The sequence below is a fragment of the Ambystoma mexicanum genome, chromosome 4p, assembly GCF_040938575.1.
Source record: "Ambystoma mexicanum isolate Mex_15411 chromosome 4p, UKY_AmexF1_1, whole genome shotgun sequence".
NCBI lineage: Eukaryota > Metazoa > Chordata > Amphibia > Caudata > Ambystomatidae > Ambystoma > Ambystoma mexicanum.
The window spans coordinates 1,234,208,370-1,234,232,428 of NC_090927.1; the positions used below are offsets into that span (position 1 = coordinate 1,234,208,370).

Here is a 24,059-nt window from a genome sequence, read left to right on the forward strand (position 1 = left end):
CATTTAAAATACTTCAATAGGCTCTGCACCACTACATGACTTCTACTGTAACCTTCCCTGGGCCAACCAACTGACCACAGGTACATAACTGTGCTAAATACAAAAAGTGAGAGACGCTGCACAGCCAGAACAGTGCAAGAATACAATTTCACATCAGACAGCCATTGGGTGCAGTATCAGAAACCTGTGAAAAAATGATAGATCACATTTGGCTCATGCAAGGTAATTAAAGGCCAACACCAAAGAGGCTTTCCGACTTGTCTAATATTAACTACTTTAATGCATTCCTTCTTTTCAATGTCTGTAGTACTGGGAATACCAATGCAGCGTAGTTTCTCCTCAATTTTAAACCACAAGTTAATAACAGTGTTATTGAAATATCAGAACCCCGCAAACACCAAGACCAGAACGCCATCGATCAAATAGATTCATCATTGTCTATATATTTCCGCAACACTACCTCATACCAATCCCCAAGCACACCACAGGATTTCAATATGTGGTGACTACCCTCTAGTTCATCATGCTCTTTACACATCCTGCAGTATCTGTTGTTGACGGTCACCCCATACCATGATACACATACTGAAAGGGTGGAGAGTTTGCCCATTCTTAGAAGGAGAAAACATCTGCAGATTCTTGGGGCTGGAAACTGAATGGGTGTCCAGCCTGGAGAGCGTGATCTAGCTGTCTAATTTACCTACATGTTGATAGCAACAAATCCAATCATTTTTTGGCTTTAAGCACAAATTCCTTTTTCAAAGTGGGGAAGTAGGCCTAGTTGATTTTACAAAATGTTGTTCCTAGCATATAATCATCTCATTATAATACGCTCCACTAGTATTGCTAGTAGGGGACAAGTAGGGTTCATCATGGTGTTGATATAATAGCCCACTTAATCAAGCCTTGGGAATAGCACTGTTAAACCCAACTCCAGCCTAAGGACTTCTATAGGGATACCCGGAGCCACCCCAGCACCTTCCTCCATAATGTCCTCTACCATTTCCGCAACCAGATCTTGTGGTTCCCCAGGCTGGATATTCCAGGCCATACCTTACTGCTGCCATAAAACGTTACTTGTACACCATTATTATACCCTTGAGGCCAAAAGTGGCAGATTAACTTTGGAAATTCTTCAACATCATCATGCAGGGTTTCCTTACTTTCGTCTCTGTAAGCTCCCCCAAACTGTTCCTTCCAGAAACGTCCTGCCCTAAGCAGAACTACTCACTTGTTTTACAATACCCAGCGGGGTGCTCATCATATTAGGGCAACCCTTGTTCACACCAACACGCATTTAGTTTTGCTGAAATTTGACAAGTAATTCACTTTCACATATTCACATAACCTCCACGCACTGTGCTGATACTAACATAAAGGCGACCAAAACGACGGCATCGTCTATGTAATCCATCTACATCACGTGACTGTCGCCCAACTTGGTAGGGAAGTTATTAACCTTCGCCAGCTCTTCCGGCAGGTCTGCTAAGTACAGATTAAATCGCATTGGGACGAGTACACAGGATTGTTTTAATCCTCTGCAGGTACTAATTTCCTCAGTAACTGATCCCATACCATTAAATCTTAACTGTACACCAGTGCCTGTGTGCAACTGTGCAATCTTGGTAATGAGTTAATGAATCCCTCTGGGATGAATAGCCTCCTCGTTTTGGACGACAGCATACTGAGGTTCACAGCATCGAATGCGGCAGAGAAGTAATAAATCGTATGTGCAGCAGTGGATTATTCTTTATCTTGCTCTCCTGAATCAACATATTGAACGTCACCATATTGTGTGCTGCAGCCAAAACACCTGTCGGAAAGTCACTCAGTAAGCGCAGCTCATCTACCCACTTTTTCAGTTTTCTCAAAACGAAAGACGCAAATAATTTCCAAGGTATATCAAGAAGGGCCAATACCCTATAATTATTAGAGTTGTTGCAAGAGCCCTTTTTGTATACCGGAACCAAAGTGGCCTTTTTCCATGACCCCGGCATATAGTTGCTATTTTTGGACATAGAACGGAACCAAAAGGAAAACAATCCCGCCAACTCACATGACAATACAATAAGAAAACTTAGCAGTTAATTTATCTAAGCATATTTTAACTACCAGTGACAGCAAAACTTTACAGAAAAAAGTTATGTTTTGTGCCTACATACAGTGCAACAGTTAGAGCACAACATTGAACTACACAGATTTGTGCCTACATTGAAATTCCAAATATTCTTTTCTGGCCTTCTGACAAAGTGAAAATTCACCAGATTCGGACGAGAATTACATCGAGTTAAAACCTAAAAGCACATTCAACCCTCCTTTACAAAATCCTATCATTGAATATTTTCACAATTCGGTCTTGTCAGATCTTTTAGAAAAATCAAACAAAAAACCTAAACAGCAACATTTGGAGATTATGGAATTCCACACACTTTACTCTGAAGAAACATATCATCAATAAGCCTGCTGACAAATGCTGTACTTTAGTCAAAACAAATGCCAGCGAATTTGATAAAGAATGCTCACAGCAACAAAGTGATAAGACCATACAGGCAGAATACAAACACGATTCATTACCAGAGAAAACTTTTAAACTACAAACTACTCCAAGAAGCAGAAGAACATGAATGGATTAGTCAAATGTTTGACCATCAGATATCGGACCACACCTACATTTTACATATTACCCAGAATACACAAGCATCCCACAAATCGTACACAGGAGTCTCAACAGTGTTAATTGTGGCATTGCTGGAATGTATTGCAAAGAACCCATACTTGAAATGGAAGACACATTTTACCTTCAAGTCTATGGCACCTTAATGGGTGCCACAATGACACCTGCCTATGCAAATAGTTTCATGCACAGATTTGAGACCATCCGTATTTTACATCATCTTATCTGGCATAACTAAAGTATTGGGGAGGTACATAGAATATTTTCACCATTTGGAATGGGACTTACTCCAATTTAGAACTATCTGTGGAATACATAAATAAAACAGACTAACAAATTCCATTCACTGCAGAAGTCAGCAACACTTTGGTGCATTTCTAGATGTTTCTGTTGAAATCAATGATGACAAATTGACAACTAATTCATATTACAAACCTACAGGCAGGAACAATCTATTACACAGATTGACTTTCCATCCGACTAACACTAACAAGCTTACCTTACAGTCATTTTTTTGAGTGTGACCCGGTTGGGAAGTCAAAACAGCTAGACAGTGTGTTCAATAAGTTCTTAGAATGAGTATAAACACATACGGAATTATCTACAGCACAAAGTACTGTCTCCATCACAGAAGAAAAAACAACCTGATTTGATCTGTAACCATATATTGCACACAGTCATAAGTTGCAGAAAATCGTAATTAAACATTGGAAAACATTTTCACATGAAAAACTAAAATTACTGTTTCAGAATACTCATATTTGCATATACTAGGAGTAAACACTTGAAAGGTCTATTAGTAAACACTAGCAGGGAGAAATCTGAAATTATTTACAAAAAATAGGCACATTTCCAGGTCTTCAATGCAGTAATTGTCATTGTGTGATCAAAGGTAATGTAGTACACCATCCGCAAACTGAAGGACCTTGCTACATGTGACAGTTACAGCATTATCTACTGAACCAAATATCCCTGGACAATCTAAGCGAAAGGCAAAAGTATGCTGCAATGAGTCCCGGGAGGATAGCTCAGCGGCAACCTGCTCGCCTTGGAAACAAGACAACACGAAGCAACACAGGTTCGATCCCCGGGTCCGCGCTTAGAAACCTCAGGGTATTAAGCGTGTTATAAATACGCAACTAAGACATATTCCTGTAACAGCGCCTTGATGCCCCCGGGCTGTTTGAGCGCTTTAAAAATGCAAATAAATAAATGAGCATTGCTGAAGAATGTGTACCAAGAATTTGAAATCCTCAGTGGCCACACATTTCATTGAACATAAACATCAGGTGTCACAAATCAAATTTCTGATCTTGGAAGTGATCAAAACTTAACATAGCATGACAACTCGACCAGATAGAAGCTTATTGGATAGATTGACTAGACTCAGTCATTCAGGAGGAATGAATGAAGAGTGTAACCTCAACAGTTGCATATGAACTCTGACACTAAACTTTTCTACGGGAGTCATACTGGCTAATATGCATTTTTTACATCATTAGTGATAAATCTAGGCTACAGAAACCAATCTACATAGAACTATGTACTTGAAGTAACAATTTAAATGAGTATGTTGTATACATATATTTTGCTTATCTTTTTATAAAGATCATATGCGTATTTAGGTTACACTATATTTATAGGACGATACATCGTACGACACTTGCAGTTTTTAGATCTTTTCAAAGCACACCGAAATAACATACTTATTAGGTCATATCTATATAGATTTAGACATTTTTTCTGGTAATATTCATTTAATTAAGAAGCTCTGAATATATAGTTTTTTTAGGTATACTTTTTTAAATTAAATCTTTTTATTGCATTTGAGTCAAAATCAAATCTTACTAGGAGGCAAGGTACAGTGCAAGCATCTCGACTCATAACTCATACAAAAACAACAGTAAAATAATTGAGCGGGATCTTAATCTCACATACCTGGGCCCTTTCTATGCTCCCCCTACCCCCATCAACCCACCACCCTCCTCCTTAACAGACCGGCCCTCCCCCGCCTTTCCAACCCCAGTAACCAAAGAACAACAAACCACCCAGAGGGAACTATATGTCACATTGAGTACAGTAATAATAGTCCAACATCATACTAGACAGTCTGTTTTGGGGCTCAGGGCCTAAACGACCCAATCTGCCAGTTCACAGAACCTCTCCACTCGCTCCCGGCCTGCAACTCTTCAGTAACAGTTCCGCCCAACTGAGCAGATATTGGCTAGAAGGGTTCACCACCGTTGTACTGACTGTGGGTTTGGCTTTTTGCAGTCCCACACGATAGCCTTACAAGCAGTTAACAGTACAATATATCTCAGTCTGCAAATCAGTACATCCCCATGCCAGTTTGCACTTCCTGACCAAAAAGCATTGCATTGCAGTTGGGGTTGAAACAACCACATTTCCATGCAAGCCTGCAATCTTTTGGGCCACCTTGGACCATAGCAGTTCGATTCTCGGGCAGTGCCAACGCATATGTCCTTTAGACTTAATTTTGCCATAGCTGCGCTAGCACTCTAAATATGCATATTATAAAGCCCACCCGGGGTAAAATTGGCCTTCTGTATAATTTTGAATTGTATCTCTCTTTGCCGGAGATTGCAAGGCACTGACCATAGAGAAGAAATCATATGTCCCCCACCTATCTTACGGGGTCAGATTTCTTTTATAGTTGTGTGTGCTGAGGGTATAAATCATTTCAAGAGTGAGCTACTCTGTAGGATTTCTCATCTCCTTTTCACAAAGTGAGGGCTCAGCTATCCGAGTATCTCTGGTGGTGTGTGTAGCAATGATAGAGTGAAGGGCCTTATATTGCAACCAATCACCATCCCCGGTCTGGCCCTAGCTTCAGTAAAACGTAAAACGTAAAGCGGTATCAACCTCAAAGAGGTCCATCAGCCTAACATCGCCAGTGGGCCTGCTGTTGTGTATGTAGGTGTTCTGTGGTGGCTGTGGAGGCCTATGCGATGAGAGTAGAGCGCAAAGTGAGCTCCACTGTGAGGCTGTGTTCATATTGGTGCCAGTGATTCTACGCATCCTATGCCACTGTGCTAATTTGGGGTAAAGTATTGGGTGTCGTGTAAGAGGCCTCAGTAAGCAATGTGGGGGTATCGCCAGAATCTCTTGTGGTGTGAGGGTAAGGAGTGCCTGTATTTCAATAGCGCGCCAGCTAGTGGTATCTTCTGTATTGAGCCATCTCTTAGCCCAGCCTATCTGGGCCGCCATGTAGTAGGTCTGCAAGGACGTGAGTGCCAGGCCACCATCCGGTGTTGCTGCCTGTAGGATGCGATTGTTAAGCTGTGCCCTTTTGCCCCTCTAAAGGAATTTCGCTATCTGGTGATCGAATTCGGGGAACTGCACTCTAGAGGGTGGCATAGGCAGCATGAATGCCAAGTAAACCAATTTGGGAATATAATTAATCTTAATGGCATTAATTCTCCCAGTAAGGGAGAGTGGGACTAGGTCCCATGAGGCCATATCCCGTTGAATCTTGTAGAGCACGGACCCGTAATTTAGATCAGCATGCGTTGTTAGCGAAGGGTTGATACATACCCCAAGATATTTCATAGACTGTAGTTGCAGTTCGAATGGGACCACCCCTCCCGGATTCCATAGAATGTCTAAGCGCAATGACATAGCTTCGGACTTATCCCAAGTGACGCTGTAACCGTATTCATGCAAAACATCTGAGATATGTGGGAGAGACCTATTGCTGTGGCTCATATATAGCAACATGTTTGCATAAAGTGATATTCTATGCTACTCAGTCTCCTTGACTATGCCTGACCATCCGTCGTTCTCCCTCATCTTAGCGGCTAGCTGTTCAATTGCCTGGGTATAGAGCAAGGGTAAGAGCGGGCAGCGCTGCTGAGTCCCAGTGTGTAGAGCAGTGGTATTCAAACTGTGGGTCGCGACCCCCTAGGGGTCCGCGGGTGCATCCCAGGGGGGCCCTGAGAGCTCAGCATGAAAAAAGATTTTTTTTTTTTTTTTTTTTTATTTTTTTTTTTTTAGATTGGAAGAAATGGGCAGGGGTGGCCCACATGGGCGGGCTGAAGCATGAAACTGTCTCAGGCAACAATGAAAAAGTGGCCCACAGTTGTAGATGGATATTCATTCCTTTAGTCACAGACTGGGCCTCATTACTACTATGGCGGACCAGTAACAACGGTGCTGGTAAGCTACCGGCACCGTTGCTACCGTTCCGCCATAGTAAGAGTTGTGCTCGTGGGTGCTTGACAGCCCCCGCCAGGTCTGACCTCAGCTCGTCGGATGCACCGGCACCATTATTAACGGTGCCGGTGCATCCGAGCTCCCCCTTCCCATTTGAGCCATATGGGGCTCAAATGGGAATGGGGATCTACCGGCACCTTCGAAAGGGCAATTATCATGTCCGCCTAACTCGGCATGACCTAGTAATTGCCCATTCGCGGGTGCCAGACCCGGATGCAACTCCAGTGGCAGCCGTGCCGGTTTTACCGGCACAGCTACCGCCAGAGTAGTTATGAAGCCCACTGTTTCAATAGTACCCAAAGGGGTGCTTTGTGTTAAAATGTAAGTAAATTGTGATATATTCAGCAACAATGGTCAACATTACTAACTGCATAGTGGCCCCTCACCCATTATGGAGGAGCTAAGGAGCCAGCCCAGTGAAACATTGAGCACTCCCTCAGCTGCTTTATCCAGCTAATGGAGTGCTCCTGGGCTGGCTGAACTGTCAAAGGGAAACACTGTTTCCCTTTGACAGTTCAGTTTAGTTCCCCAGCCGCACATGCTCACTGAGCCATGCAAGTGCTGGGGCGTTTTGCTTCGCCAGCATTGCATAGCTCATTGGAAATGCTGGCTGGGGCACTGCATGTCTGTATGTCCGAGGGGGAGCTCCTGCGCCTCCTCGCACATACGGACAGAGCAGCTGGAGCAGCACCCACACACAGGCCAATGCAGAAGGTACGTTTATGTTCATTGTTTTTATTTAAACATGTGTATGGATGCGTTATGAGTGAGTCTATGGTGATGGATGCTCATGTGAATGATAGAGTGATTGCTGTATGAATGTGCAGCGCCTTGCATATACACATAATCATGTTCATTGTGTTAGGACCAGTGGGGCCCAGGGGACAGGGATGGTATCTTTTTACCGGACATCTATCATTCAAAACCCTCTGCCTTGTCCACAAGGCTTTCTGGGGCCTCGGTCCAAAATACCTTCAGCTATTCCTCCGCAAATACCTCCCCTCTCGAGCTCTTCACTCCTCTACCTCCAACTCCCTCAGGGTCAGTCGTTTATCAAAGAAACGAGCTGGGGGTAGATCTCCGTCTTCGGCCTCCCTCTGGAACAGCGCCCTGCCACTCTAAAACTTGAGGAGAACCATCTTTCTTCCTGCACTTATCAGACCTACCCTGTCTGCTGCCTTAAACGTAGCACTTGCAAATTGCTGGCTGCACTACCACTGTTTGTTGCCTTTATTATTTATTTATTGTTATTTATCTGTTTCTCCTCTGCTTCGCACTTTCCACTTCTCCCCCCTTCCATGCACTTTTCCCCTCACACTTGCGCGTTCTCAATGTCACTGGGCCTAGTAAGATCGCTGTTTTATTCTCCTCTGTTCCCCTCCCTTGCCTTGTCACGCTCTGAAACACTTGTGTACGAGCGCGATAGAAATAAAATATCAATGCCTGCCCCCTGGACTCCCAGCAACAATTGCAAACTGTTTGGCTATTTACCCATTTTTTGTTAAAAGTATGCTCTACAATGCAACATTTTAACCTATTATTTAAAAAAAAATTCACAGGGGGAAACCCCCCCGAACCTCCCCTTAATGCCCCTCCACTTAAAAAAGATTCACCAGCCGCCACTGGCCCTCAGACTGTGTTGGGAACGGGATGGGGGAACCGAGGGACTATGGTGGGAGCACAATGGGCGGGAACCATGGGATAGTGATGGGAGCAGAGTGGGGAGAGCCCTGGGTGTGTGATGGGGTGGGGAGAGACCAGCGACTGGGTAGGAGTGGGATGAGGGAGCCCAGCGACTTTGATGGGAGCAGGTGACGGCGCGCAATATATACTGTCCATTTGGCATTTCTGGGGGGTCCCGACCTGCCCAAATTTTGCTCAGGGGGGCCCTGGCCAAAAAAGTTTGAAGACCACTGGTGTAGAGGGAAAGGGTCTGATGTCAAGCTGTTTGTAACCACTGAGGAGCAAGGCATCCTATATAGGAGCTGCACCATTTGGAGAAAGTATCCCAAGAAGCTGTATTTCCTCAGTACCTCGAACATGTAGTCCCAGCACACTCTGTCAAATGCCTTCTCGGCATCAAGTGATAGGACCGCATCGTCGGGCTGAGCCACTCCTTCCAGAATGTGTAGGAAGCGCTCGAGATTATCTGAGGAGTGTCTATGCATGATAAAGCCTTTTTGATCTTGGTGGATAAGTCTGGGACGCAGCCTCGCAAGACTGCCCGCAAGGCACTTTGTCAAGACCTTCGCATCAGCAATATTGGCTTTCATTAAGTATGTTGGGAGTTGGCTCACTTCCAGGGCTTCCTGAAAAATCCGACCCATGCGTGGCTCAAGTTCTTCGACCACAAGTTTATAAAAGTCTACAGGGTGGCAATCCGGCCCAGCTGTCTTCCATGAGTTCAAACCCTGGATTGCTCTTAGGATCTCCTCGTCCTCTAGGGGCGCATTCAAGAGACCAAGTTCGGTGGGGGTGAGCGATGAAAGAGTAACTTCACAAAGGAATATTGTGATGCGAGTTGTGGCCCGACAGGTGGGGTAGCATAAAGGTCCTGGTACAATTCAGCAAAACTATCGTTTATGGCCTGAACTGCCGTGAGCAGCCGCCCCATCAGTTCCACGAATGGAGGCAATCAGTTGACCCCGCTGCTTCCCCCTAAGGGCAAGTGTGAGTAAGCGCAGAGACCTGTCCCCTGCTGCGTATAAGTCTAGTGCCCATTTGGAGAAGGCCTTCTGAGCCCAGGCTGTAGTGATTTGCGTCATCTCAGCCCACAGTTTGGTTATCTGGGCATATGTCCGGGGGACTCCATAGACTTTGTGCGCGCGTTCTGCGTATTTCTTATACGCCCATCGGGGAATTGAATTGTCCCCTTAGAAAAGCCTTCAATGAATCCCAGCATTGGAGTGTGTTAAAACCATCAACTAGATTGTCCCGCCAGAAGGAGCCCGCATCCTGTGTCAGCCGGTCAATCATGTCAGGGTATTGTAGTGCCATGAGGTTCATACTCCATATGGGAATTATGTTGGGTGTGTCTGGCAGGGCGAGATGCAGAAAGACCGGGTCAGGGTCTGAAAGGGTCATGGGGATAATTGAGCAGGAATCCACTGTATAAAGTGTAGTAGATGGGAGCAGCCAGTAGTCCAGCTGAGAGTAGCATTGAAGGTGGTTAGAGTAAAATGTATTGTCTTTGACGCGTTCATGCAAGTACCTCCACACATCCAATAGCCTAAAATCTCTCATCAGGGAGTGGAAGGCACATGCTTTTTCGGGGTAGGGCCCACCTGTGGTAGTGCAGGGTTAACGCTATCGACATGAGGTTGCAGTGCCACATTGAAATCTCCGCCCACCAGCATCAGGCGATCCTGGAAAGGTGCACATATAGCAAATAGATGCGTGAAGAACCCAGAGACATCGGACTTAGGGCTGTAAACGTTAATGAGGGTAATGTGTTGGTTGTGTAAGATGCCATGCATGAGTACATAGCGCTCTTCCCTGTCCGACTCTGTAGCAAGAATTGTAATGGGGCCCTGCTGGTGGACAAGAATGGTCACCCCCCCCTCTTGCCGTGTGAGGGGGAATGAGCGGCCTCCCCCAACCCCTGCATAGTTTTGCCAATTCAGTAGCATCCAGGTGGGTTTCCTGGAGAAATAGTATGTCCCCATGCAGGTCACGCATCAAGCTGAGCAGCTGTCACCACTTAATGGGATGCTCCAGCCCCTGAACGTTAAGGGAAATGCATGCAAGTGCGGTCAGCTATTGGTGATGGGTGCATGAACATAGCCGGGACCATGGTAGCAGTACGGCAAATCCCCCATTGTTTTAACCCCTTTTGAGAACATGTGCAGGCCTGTATGTAGTTGGTCTGTATCAAATATTGACAAGTGACATTTCCCCTTTGAACATTCTCCCCCCACGCTCCAACCAACCCAACAGCAGAACATTGGAACCAAGGAACGGGGCTCCAATACAACTTTCACCATCAGCTAAAGCACATGCAGGGTTGTAAGCAGGCGAGGCCCCATAGCCCACGCCCCCGACCCCACGTCCCTGTCCTCCCAATCCGGGAGTGCAGGTTATGTTACCTGAAGTGCACATGAGCACAAAGACAATTATACAGGTAAGATGTCCCACGACTGACAAGCTCTGTATAGCGACTCTTCCCTATGGTCCAATCCCACCAATTATTTTACATCAAGCAGGCATGGTACATCAGGTTAGCTAGTTGCCCTCTTCTAAGCAGCGGCATAGCGTCTGCAGCCGGTCGTCAACGTCTCACTGTTCACCTGCATTCCAGCAGTCCATTGTGTTCATATAAGGGTATCATCCACACTCCTCTGATCTTCGATTCGTGGAGGTTTCTTGCCGTTGCTCTAGTCTTTTTACAACCATCTCGGGATCTTGTCTGCTGCTGTGTGCGAGGTGTAGGATGTGAAACCTCCCCCTGAGCGGGCCTCTCCTCGAGTGAGGCATACTCTGAGATGGCAATGTCCTGCAGCTTTAAAAAGCACCATGCCTCCTCAGGGACCTCGAAGGAATGCCATTGCCGATTCAGTTGGATAGACCAAACTGCCGGCAACTTGAGGTAGTGTTTATGCTCTGACCCATTTAAGGCTTTGAAGAGTGGATTAAAGGCCCGCCAGCGCTTAGATACCTCCACAGAGTAGTCATTGAAGATACGCACAGTGCTGTCATCCAGTCTTATAGGCCCAGCCTCTCGATAGGCTTCGCTTCGAGTATGGACAGTGTGTGCTGGAAATTCAATCGACGCAGCGTGATGGTGTGTGGGTGCTCAGCCAGTGGCAGCTACCCTCTCCATGACGTGGGATCATGGATTGTCAAGGTGGAGCTTGTCCTGCAGCAGGCCATTGACGTAGCCCTCCATGTCGTTCCCTTCGACATTCTCTGCGAGTCCCACCAGTCGCAGATTATTGCACTAAGACTTGTTCTTTTGGTTTTCTAGCTTGGTGCCCAGGCATTGTCCTTGCTTGATAAGTCCATCCAGATCGGTATTAGCTGTGTCGTAGTTGTCTACCAACATGCTAATTCGCTGTTTGTTATCCGCAATTGTCGCCTGGGCTTTCATTCCCATGTTGATACCTTGCATCTCCCTCTTGATATCCAGGGCAGCAGAATTAGTCTCCTGTGTGCGTTTTCCAATAAGCTTCATTTCCCTTCGTATCGCCTGTAGCTGTGTTTGGATATCCATTTTTACTCGCCATCTGGCGGATCTGCACAGTTGGGTGGGGGCAGGATTGCTGTCATCCCAACTATCGGATTCAGGATTAACCGGCGCTCGTTGCACACCACTACGCCGCCAGTCCCTGTAGCAGTACAAAGTCCAGTTTAGCAACCAGATATTGAGCCTCCAGAGACCGGACACCCTGGGCGTTGTGCTCAGTGTGCGTGATACTTTAATGAGCCTGCAGTTTTACATTCCCCTTGAGCGTGACAAACCAGTTTAAAGCCAGAGGGGGAGCAGGCGCCAGCATCCATGGGCTCCAGGGTCATGCGGTAGCAGAGGGTCCCCAATCACCCCCACAAGTGGTTGCTGTAGCAGTTGCAGCGTGCCCGATAGTGAGCTCCAGGACACTGAGGCACCCCCCCTGTGAGAAGAGTGCTCTACACACATGCAGTTAGTGGTGTGTGCAGAGGAGGGTGACAATGCGACCAATGTAAGACCTCTGTGAAGTGCAAGTCCATGGAGAAGACCCCTCTGTCATGGCTGGGCCATTCAGAACTGTGAAGTGACTGGTGGGAGCAAAACATTCTCTTACGTCTTCCTGTCCACCCCAGCAGACCATGCAGGTCAGTGCCTTACTTGTGGTAATCAGCAGGCAGGGGCACGTGGCAGCAGCTATTGAAGAAATGGGTGCTGCTGTTTGTGATGTCGCACTATTTCCCAGGAGAGCTGCAGGTGCGGGCGAGTTGAAAGCAGGCAAGTTGCAGTGGCTCATCATATGGCATGCAGTTCCGTCTCTGCACCCCTGTGCAAAGGATGCATGCGCAACTCTGATTTTCTTGATAGCGAGGGGGCAGCAAAATCCTCTGGCAGCGATGCACTCCTTGATTAATTGAACACCATGCTCGGGCTGCGTAGCAGGCTCATTTATAATACACTAGAGCAATGCAGCCCGACAGGGCAGTGTTTCCTTAATGCCCGCTCATGTTACTGGTGCTTCACATTGTTAGTTAAGTAGCGGGAGAGACGTGTTCCGTGCCTCGCTGTCCCGCATTATCAGTTTCCTACGGCAAGTGCAGTGTGGAGTGATCAGCACATCCGTGGAGCTTCCGCGTCCATAGCTCAATGCCGCTCTGCTGAAGATGGTGCGGGGCAGGCGCAGGTCGGGAGCCCAGGGTACACCTCTTGCATAGCCTGTCTCAGTGGCCACCAGCAACATTAGTGTGGGGCAACACAGCACCCCGGACATGCCGCAGTCACCTTCCACATCAGCAGCCCCCAGGGTCCGCACAGGGATTGCGGCCTTCGGCTCACGCAGCGATCGTGTGCATGAAGACAGCCGGCCCTGATGATGGTGTTAAGGGCCTTGCCAACAACGGTGCTTCGTTCCAGGGAACACGCATGTGGTGAGCCCCCAAATTTCACCCGCCGCTGCTCAGCATTCTCTGCTACGCCTTGGGGTATGTCATAGATCTTGGCGGTGCCGTTAGGGCGGAAAAGATTTATCATAGAAGGCCCATCTGGTGACGAGCTCCGTCACCTCGTGGCCATCTTGCTCGGGCTATCGAGTGCCACCACACCCCATGTATACATATTTATAAATGACTAGTCCTAGCAGCTACTGGTCCTATAATTATACATGATCTTTTACATACCCTCACTTAGCACTTTTTCTAAGGTGTAGTGCCATCACTTTTTACATCTTTAAAGGCAATCTAACTTTTTGCTAATCACGTAATTTACATTTATTTACCTTAGTGCCGGTACGGCACCCAGCGTGATGACATTGCCTCCCGAGTGATGTCAATACCGCATTGGACAAAATTAAATGTTTGTGCCTGCCATCAAGACTATTTCCTGATTCCTTGATATTTGTTATGCATAAAAACATTTTTTTTTACACTTGCAGCAGTATTGACTGCATAGGTTACACTAGTTTGACAGACTTTATCCAGGAAAGATGCAATGTCCTACTTTGGTTGTACCTTTTCCCCATTATGGTGCTGGCTTCACCTGAATTTTAGGTCTTGTCAAATCCTGCTCACTAAAACTTGTGTAAGTACAACTGCAGCATTCTAATGATTGATAGAATTACGATCTTTAAGACTGATCATGGGAAATAAGATTCATATACATGCCCCTTGGCTGACAAAGGCTTCCACATATGTTGCTCAATCAAGAAACAAAAAGGGACATCTATTCATAAATAGATGTCTATAAGGTGGCAAAATGGCCATTAATTAGGTATGAAAATATAGATTTCGTTCAAGTGGGGAAGAAACAACATCATAAAAAATGGGTTCCTCGTCAGAGTTTGAACGGTAATAATGGTTGACCTTTTGCTCCTAGGGACCTACCTTACCTAAGGGCCTACTTTTGTAGATATGGATCTATGCGATTCCATCAACCAGTTAGTTGGTTATCTAATTAGACTCTTGAATTTTGACTCATTTTTACATGGGGGTTCCCCCATACTACTCTCTCCCTACCTTACCCCTCTTCCAATACTACCCCTACAAACACACACATACATATATAAAATAAAAAGTCGACATTTAAGATCCGAACTAGAAGACCATGAACTAAAAAATGTGGTCTGTTGGAATCACTGCAAACTTGCAGATATACTGTGGAATACAATGTACGTAGGTGTTGGGTTAATTTATTGTCATGCATGTTATTACCTTCCCTTTTATGAAAAACATGGCTCCTTTTTTTCCTTTGAGATTACCAATGCTAAACTAGGAAAGAGAACTCTTATTCAACATTCTTTGTGATGCTGTCTGATGGGCGAAATGTACTGGAACACTATTAAAGGCACATGCCTGACAAAATTCATTAGTTTTACCCATGATAAACAAGGATCCTGTCTTTGATGAAATGAAGTATTTTCTCAAAGTATGCCTCGTATCTCATGTTTATTACTTGGCCCCTGTGAGTTGAGAAAAAAAGAAAGAAATGTAGTAAATTAAAAATATTGAATGCATTATGTTTTACACATGTGAAAATATACCATACAAACAACATCATAGCAAAGAAATGTAAACATTTGAGGAACTGAATAAAGGTAAAGTAGCTGGACCCAAGAATATACAAGCATGAAATGCAAGAGATGTAAATAAAAGCAGTTGGTAGAATAGGCAATAAAGAAATAATTACTTATCAGTAATATTGTGTCTGATGAATTGAAAAATTACTTACTTCTCAGTAATCCGCTTTCTGATGGATTTCCTTCCACAAATTCCTCATCTGTGATACCCATCTCACAGTTCAGCTGCTCTTTGGAAACTTTTTTTTTTACCATCGGGAGTGCATCACAGCTCTGCAATAGGTCTGCTTGACGCCTCTACGTACCCCATGCCGAATATGGTACTGCACCCCTTAGTTCAACCCTTTTTCCCTGGCACTCTGATGCTGTGGGACTGCAGAACTAAGAGGGTCAGGTTGGGAGGGCAATGAGGAACGCATAGGAACATCCATCAGAAGAACAAGTTACTTCTTACCTTGTAACGTTCTTTCGATGGGATGTTCCTCCGACGTATTCCTGATCTTGGATAGATCATCTCCCAGCTTGCTGGCCTCTGAATTTTTTTTTCAGCAGAGGGCGCTGCGCTTCGACGTCTCTCGAGCCGATGTCACTCGATGGGCTCCGTATCAGCGCCGACGTCACCACGCGTATAAATAGACTCGCACAGCGTCCGTTGCTTAGTTCTGTTTTGACGTTAACCGTTGTTTTACATGAAATGGTTATTGACCTTGAAGGAGCGTAAGCTGCAACCACAAGGGAAGTATTACTGCGGGGATGGATGGGAGGGGCGATGAGGAATACGCCGGAACATCCCATCGAAAGAACGTTACAAGGTAAGAAGTAACTTGTTCTTCGAAGGGATTGTGTCCTCCGACGTATTCCTTATCTTTGATAGACTCCCATTGTAGTGGTGTGCAATTGGAGGTGGGAGTAAAACGCCATGTTTCCTTTTAGGAATTAACCGAATGTAATATGGCTTTGCCAAACCTAGTCTCTTGACTAGAGGAGGAATCCACGTTGTAAAATCTTGTGAAGGTATGTGCGGACGACCATGTGGCAGCTGCACATACGTCTCGAACCGGAACCCCTCTTTAGAGGGCCAAGGAGGCTGCGATACGCCTGGTTGAATGAGCCCTAAGATTTTGAGGAGGCTCTTTCCCTGCTAGTTTGTAACATTCCAGGATGGCCATAATAATCCATCTGGAAATGGTTTGTTTTGTTATCGGTAGTCCCAACTTGTGCCCTGAGTAACCCACGAACAGTTGGTCTGCTTGCCTAATAATAGCACGTCTGCTGATGTAAAAGCTTAAAGCCCGCCTTGGGTTCAGCCTATGCAGCCTTTCTTCCTCTTTCCCTGGATGGGAAGCGGATAGAATGAAGGTAAGGTAATTTTCTGAGTGATGTGGAATTCAGAAACCACCTTCGGGAGGAAATTAGGCTTCACCTGTAGGACAACCTTGTCTTTATGAAAAATTGTATGAGGGGGTTTACAAGATAGAGCTTGTAATTCGCTCACCCTTCTAGCAGATGTTAAAGCCACTAATAAGACAGCTTTAAGGGTGAGAAATCTTAGCGAACAAGAGTGGAGTGGTTCGAAAGGAGTACCCATCAGGAAATTTAAGACTAAATTTAAGTCCCATAAAGGAACCTGGAAAGTTCTTGGAGGGTAGACATTAGTTAATCCCTTTAGAAATTGTATTACTATGGGTAATTTGAAATGCGAAGGCTCCTCCGCAGTGCGCTTGAAGATCTATAGCGCTGCGAGATAGCCCTTGATAGTGCCAACTTGAAGGCCTGAATTTGCCAAGTAGAGTAGAAAGGATAACACCGTTGGTGTACCACATGAAAAGGGGTCGATATTCTCTTCTCTAAACCAGCTGCAAAATTTGTTCCAACGGCAGCGGTATAAAGACTTTGTTGCTGGCATTCTGGCCGAAAGCCACACTTCCATGACGTCATCAGGGAGGTCCCAATCCTTGTATCTCAACCTTTCAGAAGCCAGGCGTGAAGGTTGAGGGTTCTGATGTCTGGATGGAGAACCTGACCTCCCTTCTGTGAGAGAAGCTTCTCCTTGAGTGGAAGACGAATTGGAGGGCAGATGGACATGTCCAGAAGGTCCGGGTACCACGTTCTCCTGGCCCAGTCTGGGCAATTAGGATCATGGTCCTCCGGAATCTTCTCAACCTCCTGTTCATTTGAGGAATGACAGGGACTGGTGGGAATGTATACAGGATGGAAACTCCTAGTCCACTACTAACGCGTCCCCTAGAGCTCCTCTCGGGGGAAATTCCCTTGAACAAAACAGATCGCACTTTCTGTTCGTACTGGTGGCAAACAGATCCACTTGAGGGGTTCCCCAAAGGGCGAAGATCTCCTGAAGGACTTCCTAAGCTAGTTCCCACTCGTGGGAGACTGTGCCCTGCCTGCTCAGAGCGTCCGCCATCAAGTTCTTCTCTCAGGCTAGGTGAACTGCCGATAGAGCGATTCCTTCTTGAATTGCCCAAAACCAGAGCTGCATTGCCTCTCTGCACAGTGGCAGTGATCCTACGCCTCCTCATTATCAGGACATTTTTCCCCTGTACAGATGGCAGAAAATCTTTCAGCGCTAGTCTGATTGCTCTCAGCTCTAACAGGTTGATATGTAGTCTGGACTCCGATGGAGACCAACGACCGCTGATGGTCAAGTCGTTGGTATGGGCTCCCCACCCCGTGATTGAGGCATCTGCGACTACTGTTATCTCCGGCCATGGTTGCCAAAACAGTTCCCCCTTCAAGATGTTTTCCTGGCAGGCCCACCACTGAAGGTCTCGAGCCACCTTGTCCAGAACCTGAAGGAGGTCCGTCATTCTCCCTGAGAACTGTGACCACAGAGTTCTCAGTGCCCACTGAAGAGATCTCATTCTCAGGCGAGCCTCTGGTACAAGGAAGATGCAGGATGCCATGAGGCCTAGCAAACTCAAAAAGTCGAAGGCTGGGAGACGTTGGGCATTTTGAAACTTGGTGACCATCTGCAGAATATCTTGAGCCCTCACCTCAGGTGGCGAGGCTTTTCCCAGGGAAGTGTCCAGGACCGCTCCAATGAACTGGAGTCTCTGTGATGGTATCATCTGTGACTTCTTTAAATTGAGGGAGAAGCCCAGTTTGTGAAGGAAGTGGCAGACATAATCTAGCTGGATCTGAGCTTGTTCCGAAGATACAGCTCTGATCAGCCAATCGTCTAGGTAGGGGTAGACGTGGATCCCTTCCCTCCTTAGACTTGCAGCCACTACCGACATTAGCTTGGTGAAGACCCTTGACGCGGAGGTCAACCCAAATGGCAGAACTCGAAATTGATAATGAGAGCCGCCAATTGCGAACCTCAGGTATTTCCTGTGTTTGAGATGGATGGGCACATGGAAATAAGCATCCTGGAGGTCCGGAGATACCAGCCAGTCCTGGAGCTGGAGGGCCTGAAGGATCTGAGAGAGAGTTACCATCTTGAACTTGTCCTTCCTGAGGAACTTGTTCAATTCTCCTTAGTCCAAGATAGGTCTCAGTCCTCCGTCTTTCTTCGGTATGAGAAACTAGGGGGGAGTACCAGCCCTTGTTCCTCTCCGCTACAGGTACCGGTTCTATGGCACCTTTCTCTAACAGGTCTACAATTTCCTGCAAGAGGAGTGGATCTGGAACTTTCAGAGAGCTGTTCCCTGGTGGATGACTGAGGGATGCGTAGAAAGGGCAGGCAGTAACCTTGGGCAACTGTCTCCCATGGCCAAGCATCTGACGTAATAGCCTGCCATTCCGTCAGATGTTGATTTAACATGCCCCCTACTGGTGTCTTGTGAGGAGAGTCCTCAGAACGGTTTGAGGGCGGCTGATGTAGATGCCGAGGGTAAAGAGGCACCTGCTGCTGCTGCGGCTTTTGCATTTTTACCCCGTCCACCTCAGGTGAATTTTTTCGGACCCCTTTGAACCAGCTATCCTCTGTCTTTTCCGAATGCGGAATAAAAGCGAAAGGACTTACCTCTCCAAGAGGTTCCTGAGGGGCGATATCGTGTCTGACGGATTGCAGCTCCCAGGGATTTTGCTGCTGCCTTTGATGTTTGTAGTTTTTCTAAACTGTCATCCGCCTTCTTACCAAACAAAGAAGAGCGGTCAAAGGGCATATTCAAGAGTCTGCTTTGCACATCTGGAGCAAAACCAGACTTTCGCAACCAAGCAAATCTCCTGGTTGTTGTACTTGCCGCCATGGCCCTGCTGATGCTGTCAGCAGAATCGATGCCAGTCTGAAGGGATTTGCACATTGCGTCCTTACCATCCTTAATGATGTTGAGAAACACTTCCCTTTCTTCTCCCTCCGGGAGGCAGTCAGCCGCTGATGAAGCACACTCCCAAAGTGTGTGGCTGAACCTTGCGAGAGTACAAGTAGCATTGATGGATTTCAACGCCATGCTACATGCGGAAAATACTTTTTTGGCCATAGAGTCATATCTCTTATCATCCCTGTCCTGTGGAACAGTAGGGTAAGCCGATTTACTACCTGCTGAAGTAGCTGCCTGAACAACCAAACTCTCTGGAGTTGGGTGTTTGGATAAATATTCAGGGTCAGCAGAAGACACCCGATATTTAGCTGATAATTTTTTGTTAACCGCCGGGATTACCTCAGGTGTTTCCCAGTTTGCCAATATTCTCCTTTGTAATGCCGCATGAAATGGCACCACAGGATCCTCCTGTGGACCTTTGACCAAGATGTCTGTGAGGTCGTCTTGTTGAAAAGCAGGTGAGGGCGTGGACCATCCCATAAACTCTATTATCCTTGCCATCAAGGTTCTATAAGGGGTTTCAGTCAGCATGTTCCCCTGGGTCTGATGTGGCAAATTCCACTTCTGGGGAAGTGTCAACCCACTTGCTTCCTGTAGGGATTCATGGAGGTCTTTCAACCTACCTTCCTCAGAGGTAAATTCCTCTAGTGCAGGAGTTGCAGATCCCTGCAACTAAAAAGGTCTTTCCTGATCCAAATCCTCCCCTTCTTCATTAATGGAAGATAAGACTCTGGAGTGATCAGGTCTTGAAAATGGTATAAATCCCATTTCCTGAGCAGAAGGAACCAAATTCGTCATGATTGACTGAGAAAACGTAGACGTTGTCGACGCGGACGTTAAAGGCTTCAAAGCCATCGAAAAAGGCGTCGAGAAAGGTGGTAGAGGCCTCGATGAACTCGAGAGTATCGGGATTCTACTCGAGGTTGTCGACGACATTCTCGTGCTCGAGGCTCTGGGTATGGCCACTGGCTGTGAGGTGGCCGTGGGTTTATCCTTTCTCGGCGTCTAAGACGGCGTCGACTCGACTGACCTGTGCGTCCAAGAACCCTTCGATAACGGCGTTGACAACGCTGATCTATGTGTCGAAGGGATCTTCGACGACGGCGAAGACGCAACTTTGCCTTTACTCAAGGGTTCGTGACGCTCTCAAGTGGATTCTTTCGCAGGGTACTGCGACTTGCGGCTTTTTGATTTTTCGGGTCTTTCACCCAGGGAATCACCCTCAGCAGTCTACGAGGCGGTCGAGGCCGCTTTCTTGAAGAGGCTTAGCATCTTTTTCCTGAATTCCTCCCACTCAGCCTGAGAGCTATGTTTTGTGGGGAAGGAGACCCTTTTTGGGGAAACGGAAGACGAAGTCGAGGAAGGGGATCTTCGATGTCTCTTTTTTGAATGCTTAGATCTCGAAGAGTGATGGGAACAGCTTCGAGACCTAGAACGAGAATGTCTTTTGTGATGGCAAGGAGACGAATGTCTCGACTCCGCCGAGGAAACTTTCGAAGATGTTTTAACTGCCTTACCTCTCTCGAGCTTCCCCTTACGCTCCTTCAAGGCTTTCCCAGTCATGGACATGCAGTCCTCGCACTCCCAACAATGGTGCTAGATTCCCAGGCACCACAAACAGATCCTGTGAGGATCCGTCAACGACATTTTCTTTCCAAGTCTCGACATTTTTTTAAGCCGGACCGTGGAGTCGTCGGTTCGGGTGAGGAAGCCATCGAGTACGAGTCGGTATTCACGAGGAATAATTGATATATTTGACTGAAGAACTGAGCAACAATATTCCGAGGCCCCACGAAGCGTGGAAAAACGGAACTAAGCAACGGACGCTGCGCGAGTCTATTTATACGCGTGATGACGTCGGCGCCGATACGGAGGCCGTCAAAGGACATCGGCTCGAGGGACGTCGACGTGCAGCGTCCTCTACTGAAAAAATGTTTCCGAGGCCAGCAAGCTGGGAGATGATCTATCAAAGATGAGGAATACATCGGAGGACACAATCCCTTCGAAAGAACATTACACAGAGGTAAGTAATTTGTTCTTGTAATGAATTCTCACGAATTCCTAATCTATGATAGACTCCCATAGCAGTACGTAGGTCTAGAGGAGAGAGGAGAGAAAGAACACCACTTATACCAGAAAGGTTTGAAGGACCGCTCTACCAAAGCGAGCATTCTGCCCAGACTGTGAATCCAAGAAGTAATGTTTGGCGAACGTGTGCAGCGAGGCCCAAATAGCTGCCTGGCAAATGTCCAGGATAAGGGCTCTTCTCTTCAGGGTAGAGGCAGCAGTCAGTCCCCTGGACAAATGAGATTGGAGACCCTCAAGCACATCATTAGCAGCCACATTGTAGCATCCCGAAATGCACAGTTTCATCCACCTAGACAGTGTCTGTTTGGTCCCAGCCCTGCCAGCAAGAGGACCAGCATAACAAAAAAAGCTAGTCATCTTTTCTGCCATCCCTCGTCCGAGAGCCGTAGTTGCAGAGGGCCCACATCAGGATCGCTCCTCTGCCTTGGAAGGATGAGGTGGAGGAAAAGAGACAGGAAGATGGATATTTTGAGAGAGATGGAAATCCAAGACTACCCTGAGGAGGGTGGATTGTCTCACTCTCATTGTCAACTTCTCTTTGATAAAACAAAACAAATAGGGAGGTCTCACAGATAGTGCTTGGAGCTAGCTCACTCAGAAGTAAAGGAAAGCAGGAAAATCACCTTAAGGGCAAGCAACATTAAAGAACAAAAATGGAGGGACTCGAACAGAGTACATCCCAAAAAGTCAATACTAAATTTAAATCCCAAACTGGCATGGGGGAACTGATTGTCAAGAACGTGCTCTGTTCTGGGGCCCTTTTGAAAACTGGACTAGCAGAAAGGTACACCTACATAGTGCCAGGTTGCAGGTACGTCCGCGCCAACGTAAGCAGAAAATCTAACCGAGGATCTGAGACAAGTAAAAGGATCTAAATCATGGGTCGATTGGGCGGTGAGCAGTTCGGATATTCGCTGGCTAGCCAGTCCCTTAAAAGGCACCAGGGATGCTCTGGTGTTGGTCTAGGGCTGCCTCCCTATGTGTGGTCGAGCCCTCCCCCCTTCCCTCTCAAAGCCACAGGCCGCATCAACAGAAACAGGGCAATTAATAAGCTCACATTAGCATAACTATAGGGCTTGTGAAACTCTACAGAGCAATTCCCTTCTAAGGTCCTTGGGGTAAAAACTCATCTGCATGGGCCATGATCTCATGCAGGACCAAATGCTTACTGCATTAGGTGTATCTTGTTCTGAGCTGTGCTTACTCTGCAGAGAACATGTTCAAGCCAAGGCAGAGCCAAATAGGTTTTCTTCTGTTATTGAGAAAATGTGTCCCATTTAAATGGATAACAGAGAAAGTGCAGCAAGAACAAGGCAGTGGCAAAAAGCATGGTTGCTGCTGCCGGGGTGGTGGCTCAAGTAAGTGCAGGGTGGCAGCGGATTGTAGGGTTGCAGATACAGTGTGAGGGGCTACTGGTCGTGCAGGTGCCAGTGAGGTTCAGAGGGTGGCCAGGTAACAAGTTGGGGGGGGGGGGCGAGAGGAGAGAGAGAAAGAGAGAGAGAGAAAGAGAGAGAGAGAGAAAGAGAGAGAGAGAGAAAGAGAGAGAGAGAGAGAGAGAGAGAGAGAGAGATCTTGAGTTGCTTCCGGAACCTTAGGTGGTCCTGCTCAAGTTTGAGAGAGGCGGGGAGGCTGTTCCACCCGAGGATGGATATCTACCCCCCACCCTCTGCCTGGAGAAGCGTCTGACCCTCAGAAAGTTGGATGAGCGGAGGGCTCGAGAAGGAAGATACTTAGGACGAGAGAGTTGGATGAAATGTGGATGTAATGTGGCCCCCGAAAGCCTTGTGGACAATGCAGAGGGTCTTGAACTTGATCCTTGCAGCCATTGGGAGCCAGTGGAGAGATTTCAGGGCTGGAGAGATACGATCCCGGCTTGAGGCCAAGGACAAGTGTTGCAGTCCTGTTCTGGATTAGTTGCAAAGGGCGAAGAGTAGAGGCAGGCAGATTTAGAAAGAGGCTGTTGCAGTAGTCCAGCCTAGAGTGTACCAGGGCTCTGGACATTGAGCTTTTCAGGGAAAGTGACAAAAGGAAGAATTCTTCTGAGGAGGTGCAGCTAGTAGTGTGCACAAAAGCAGAGGATAGATCAAGGAGAATGAGGACAGAAGCAAGGTTAGAGTAGAGATTAGGGAGCAAGCCTTCACAGGTTTTCCGGAGAGCAGTTTTCATGCTTCTGGCTGCTCTAAAGTCAGACTGGTATTCATGGAGACAACCAACAGATTCAGTATTTAGAGCAAGCTGGCAGATGGCCAGCTTTTCCAGGATTTTGCAGAGGAAAGGAGTGTTTGAGATCAGGCTGTAGTTTGCCGGAGAGGAGGGATCGGCAGAGGGAGTGCGTTAGGGCAGAAGGGAAGGTTCCAGTGGCAAAAGAGTGATTGCAGCAATCGGACGAGGGTATCGATGTGGTCCTTCATGGTTCTGGAGGAGCAGGGGAGCACCTGCTTGGACAAGACTTCTAGAAACATCCTCAGGAGTGAACAATGGGCAGGAGGAGAAAGGATGTGGAGGGATGGCTGGTAGAGGTAGAGGGAGGGGAAGAGGAGAGAGAGGACAGGA

The 24,059-nt window shown here is 46.9% G+C and overlaps 1 protein-coding gene across 5 annotated transcripts in view; it reads right to left on the reverse strand.

Moving 5' to 3' along the window:
* TTC13 (tetratricopeptide repeat domain 13) overlaps positions 1 to 24,059 on the reverse strand; it is a 1,871,796-nt gene that overhangs the window by 518,730 nt on the left and 1,329,007 nt on the right. For all 5 annotated transcript variants that reach the window (XM_069606893.1, XM_069606895.1, XM_069606894.1 and 2 more), the window contains one exon: positions 14,938 to 15,021. In XM_069606893.1, the coding sequence (XP_069462994.1) occupies positions 14,938 to 15,021 (84 nt within the window). The remainder of the gene's footprint in view (positions 1 to 14,937; positions 15,022 to 24,059) is intronic.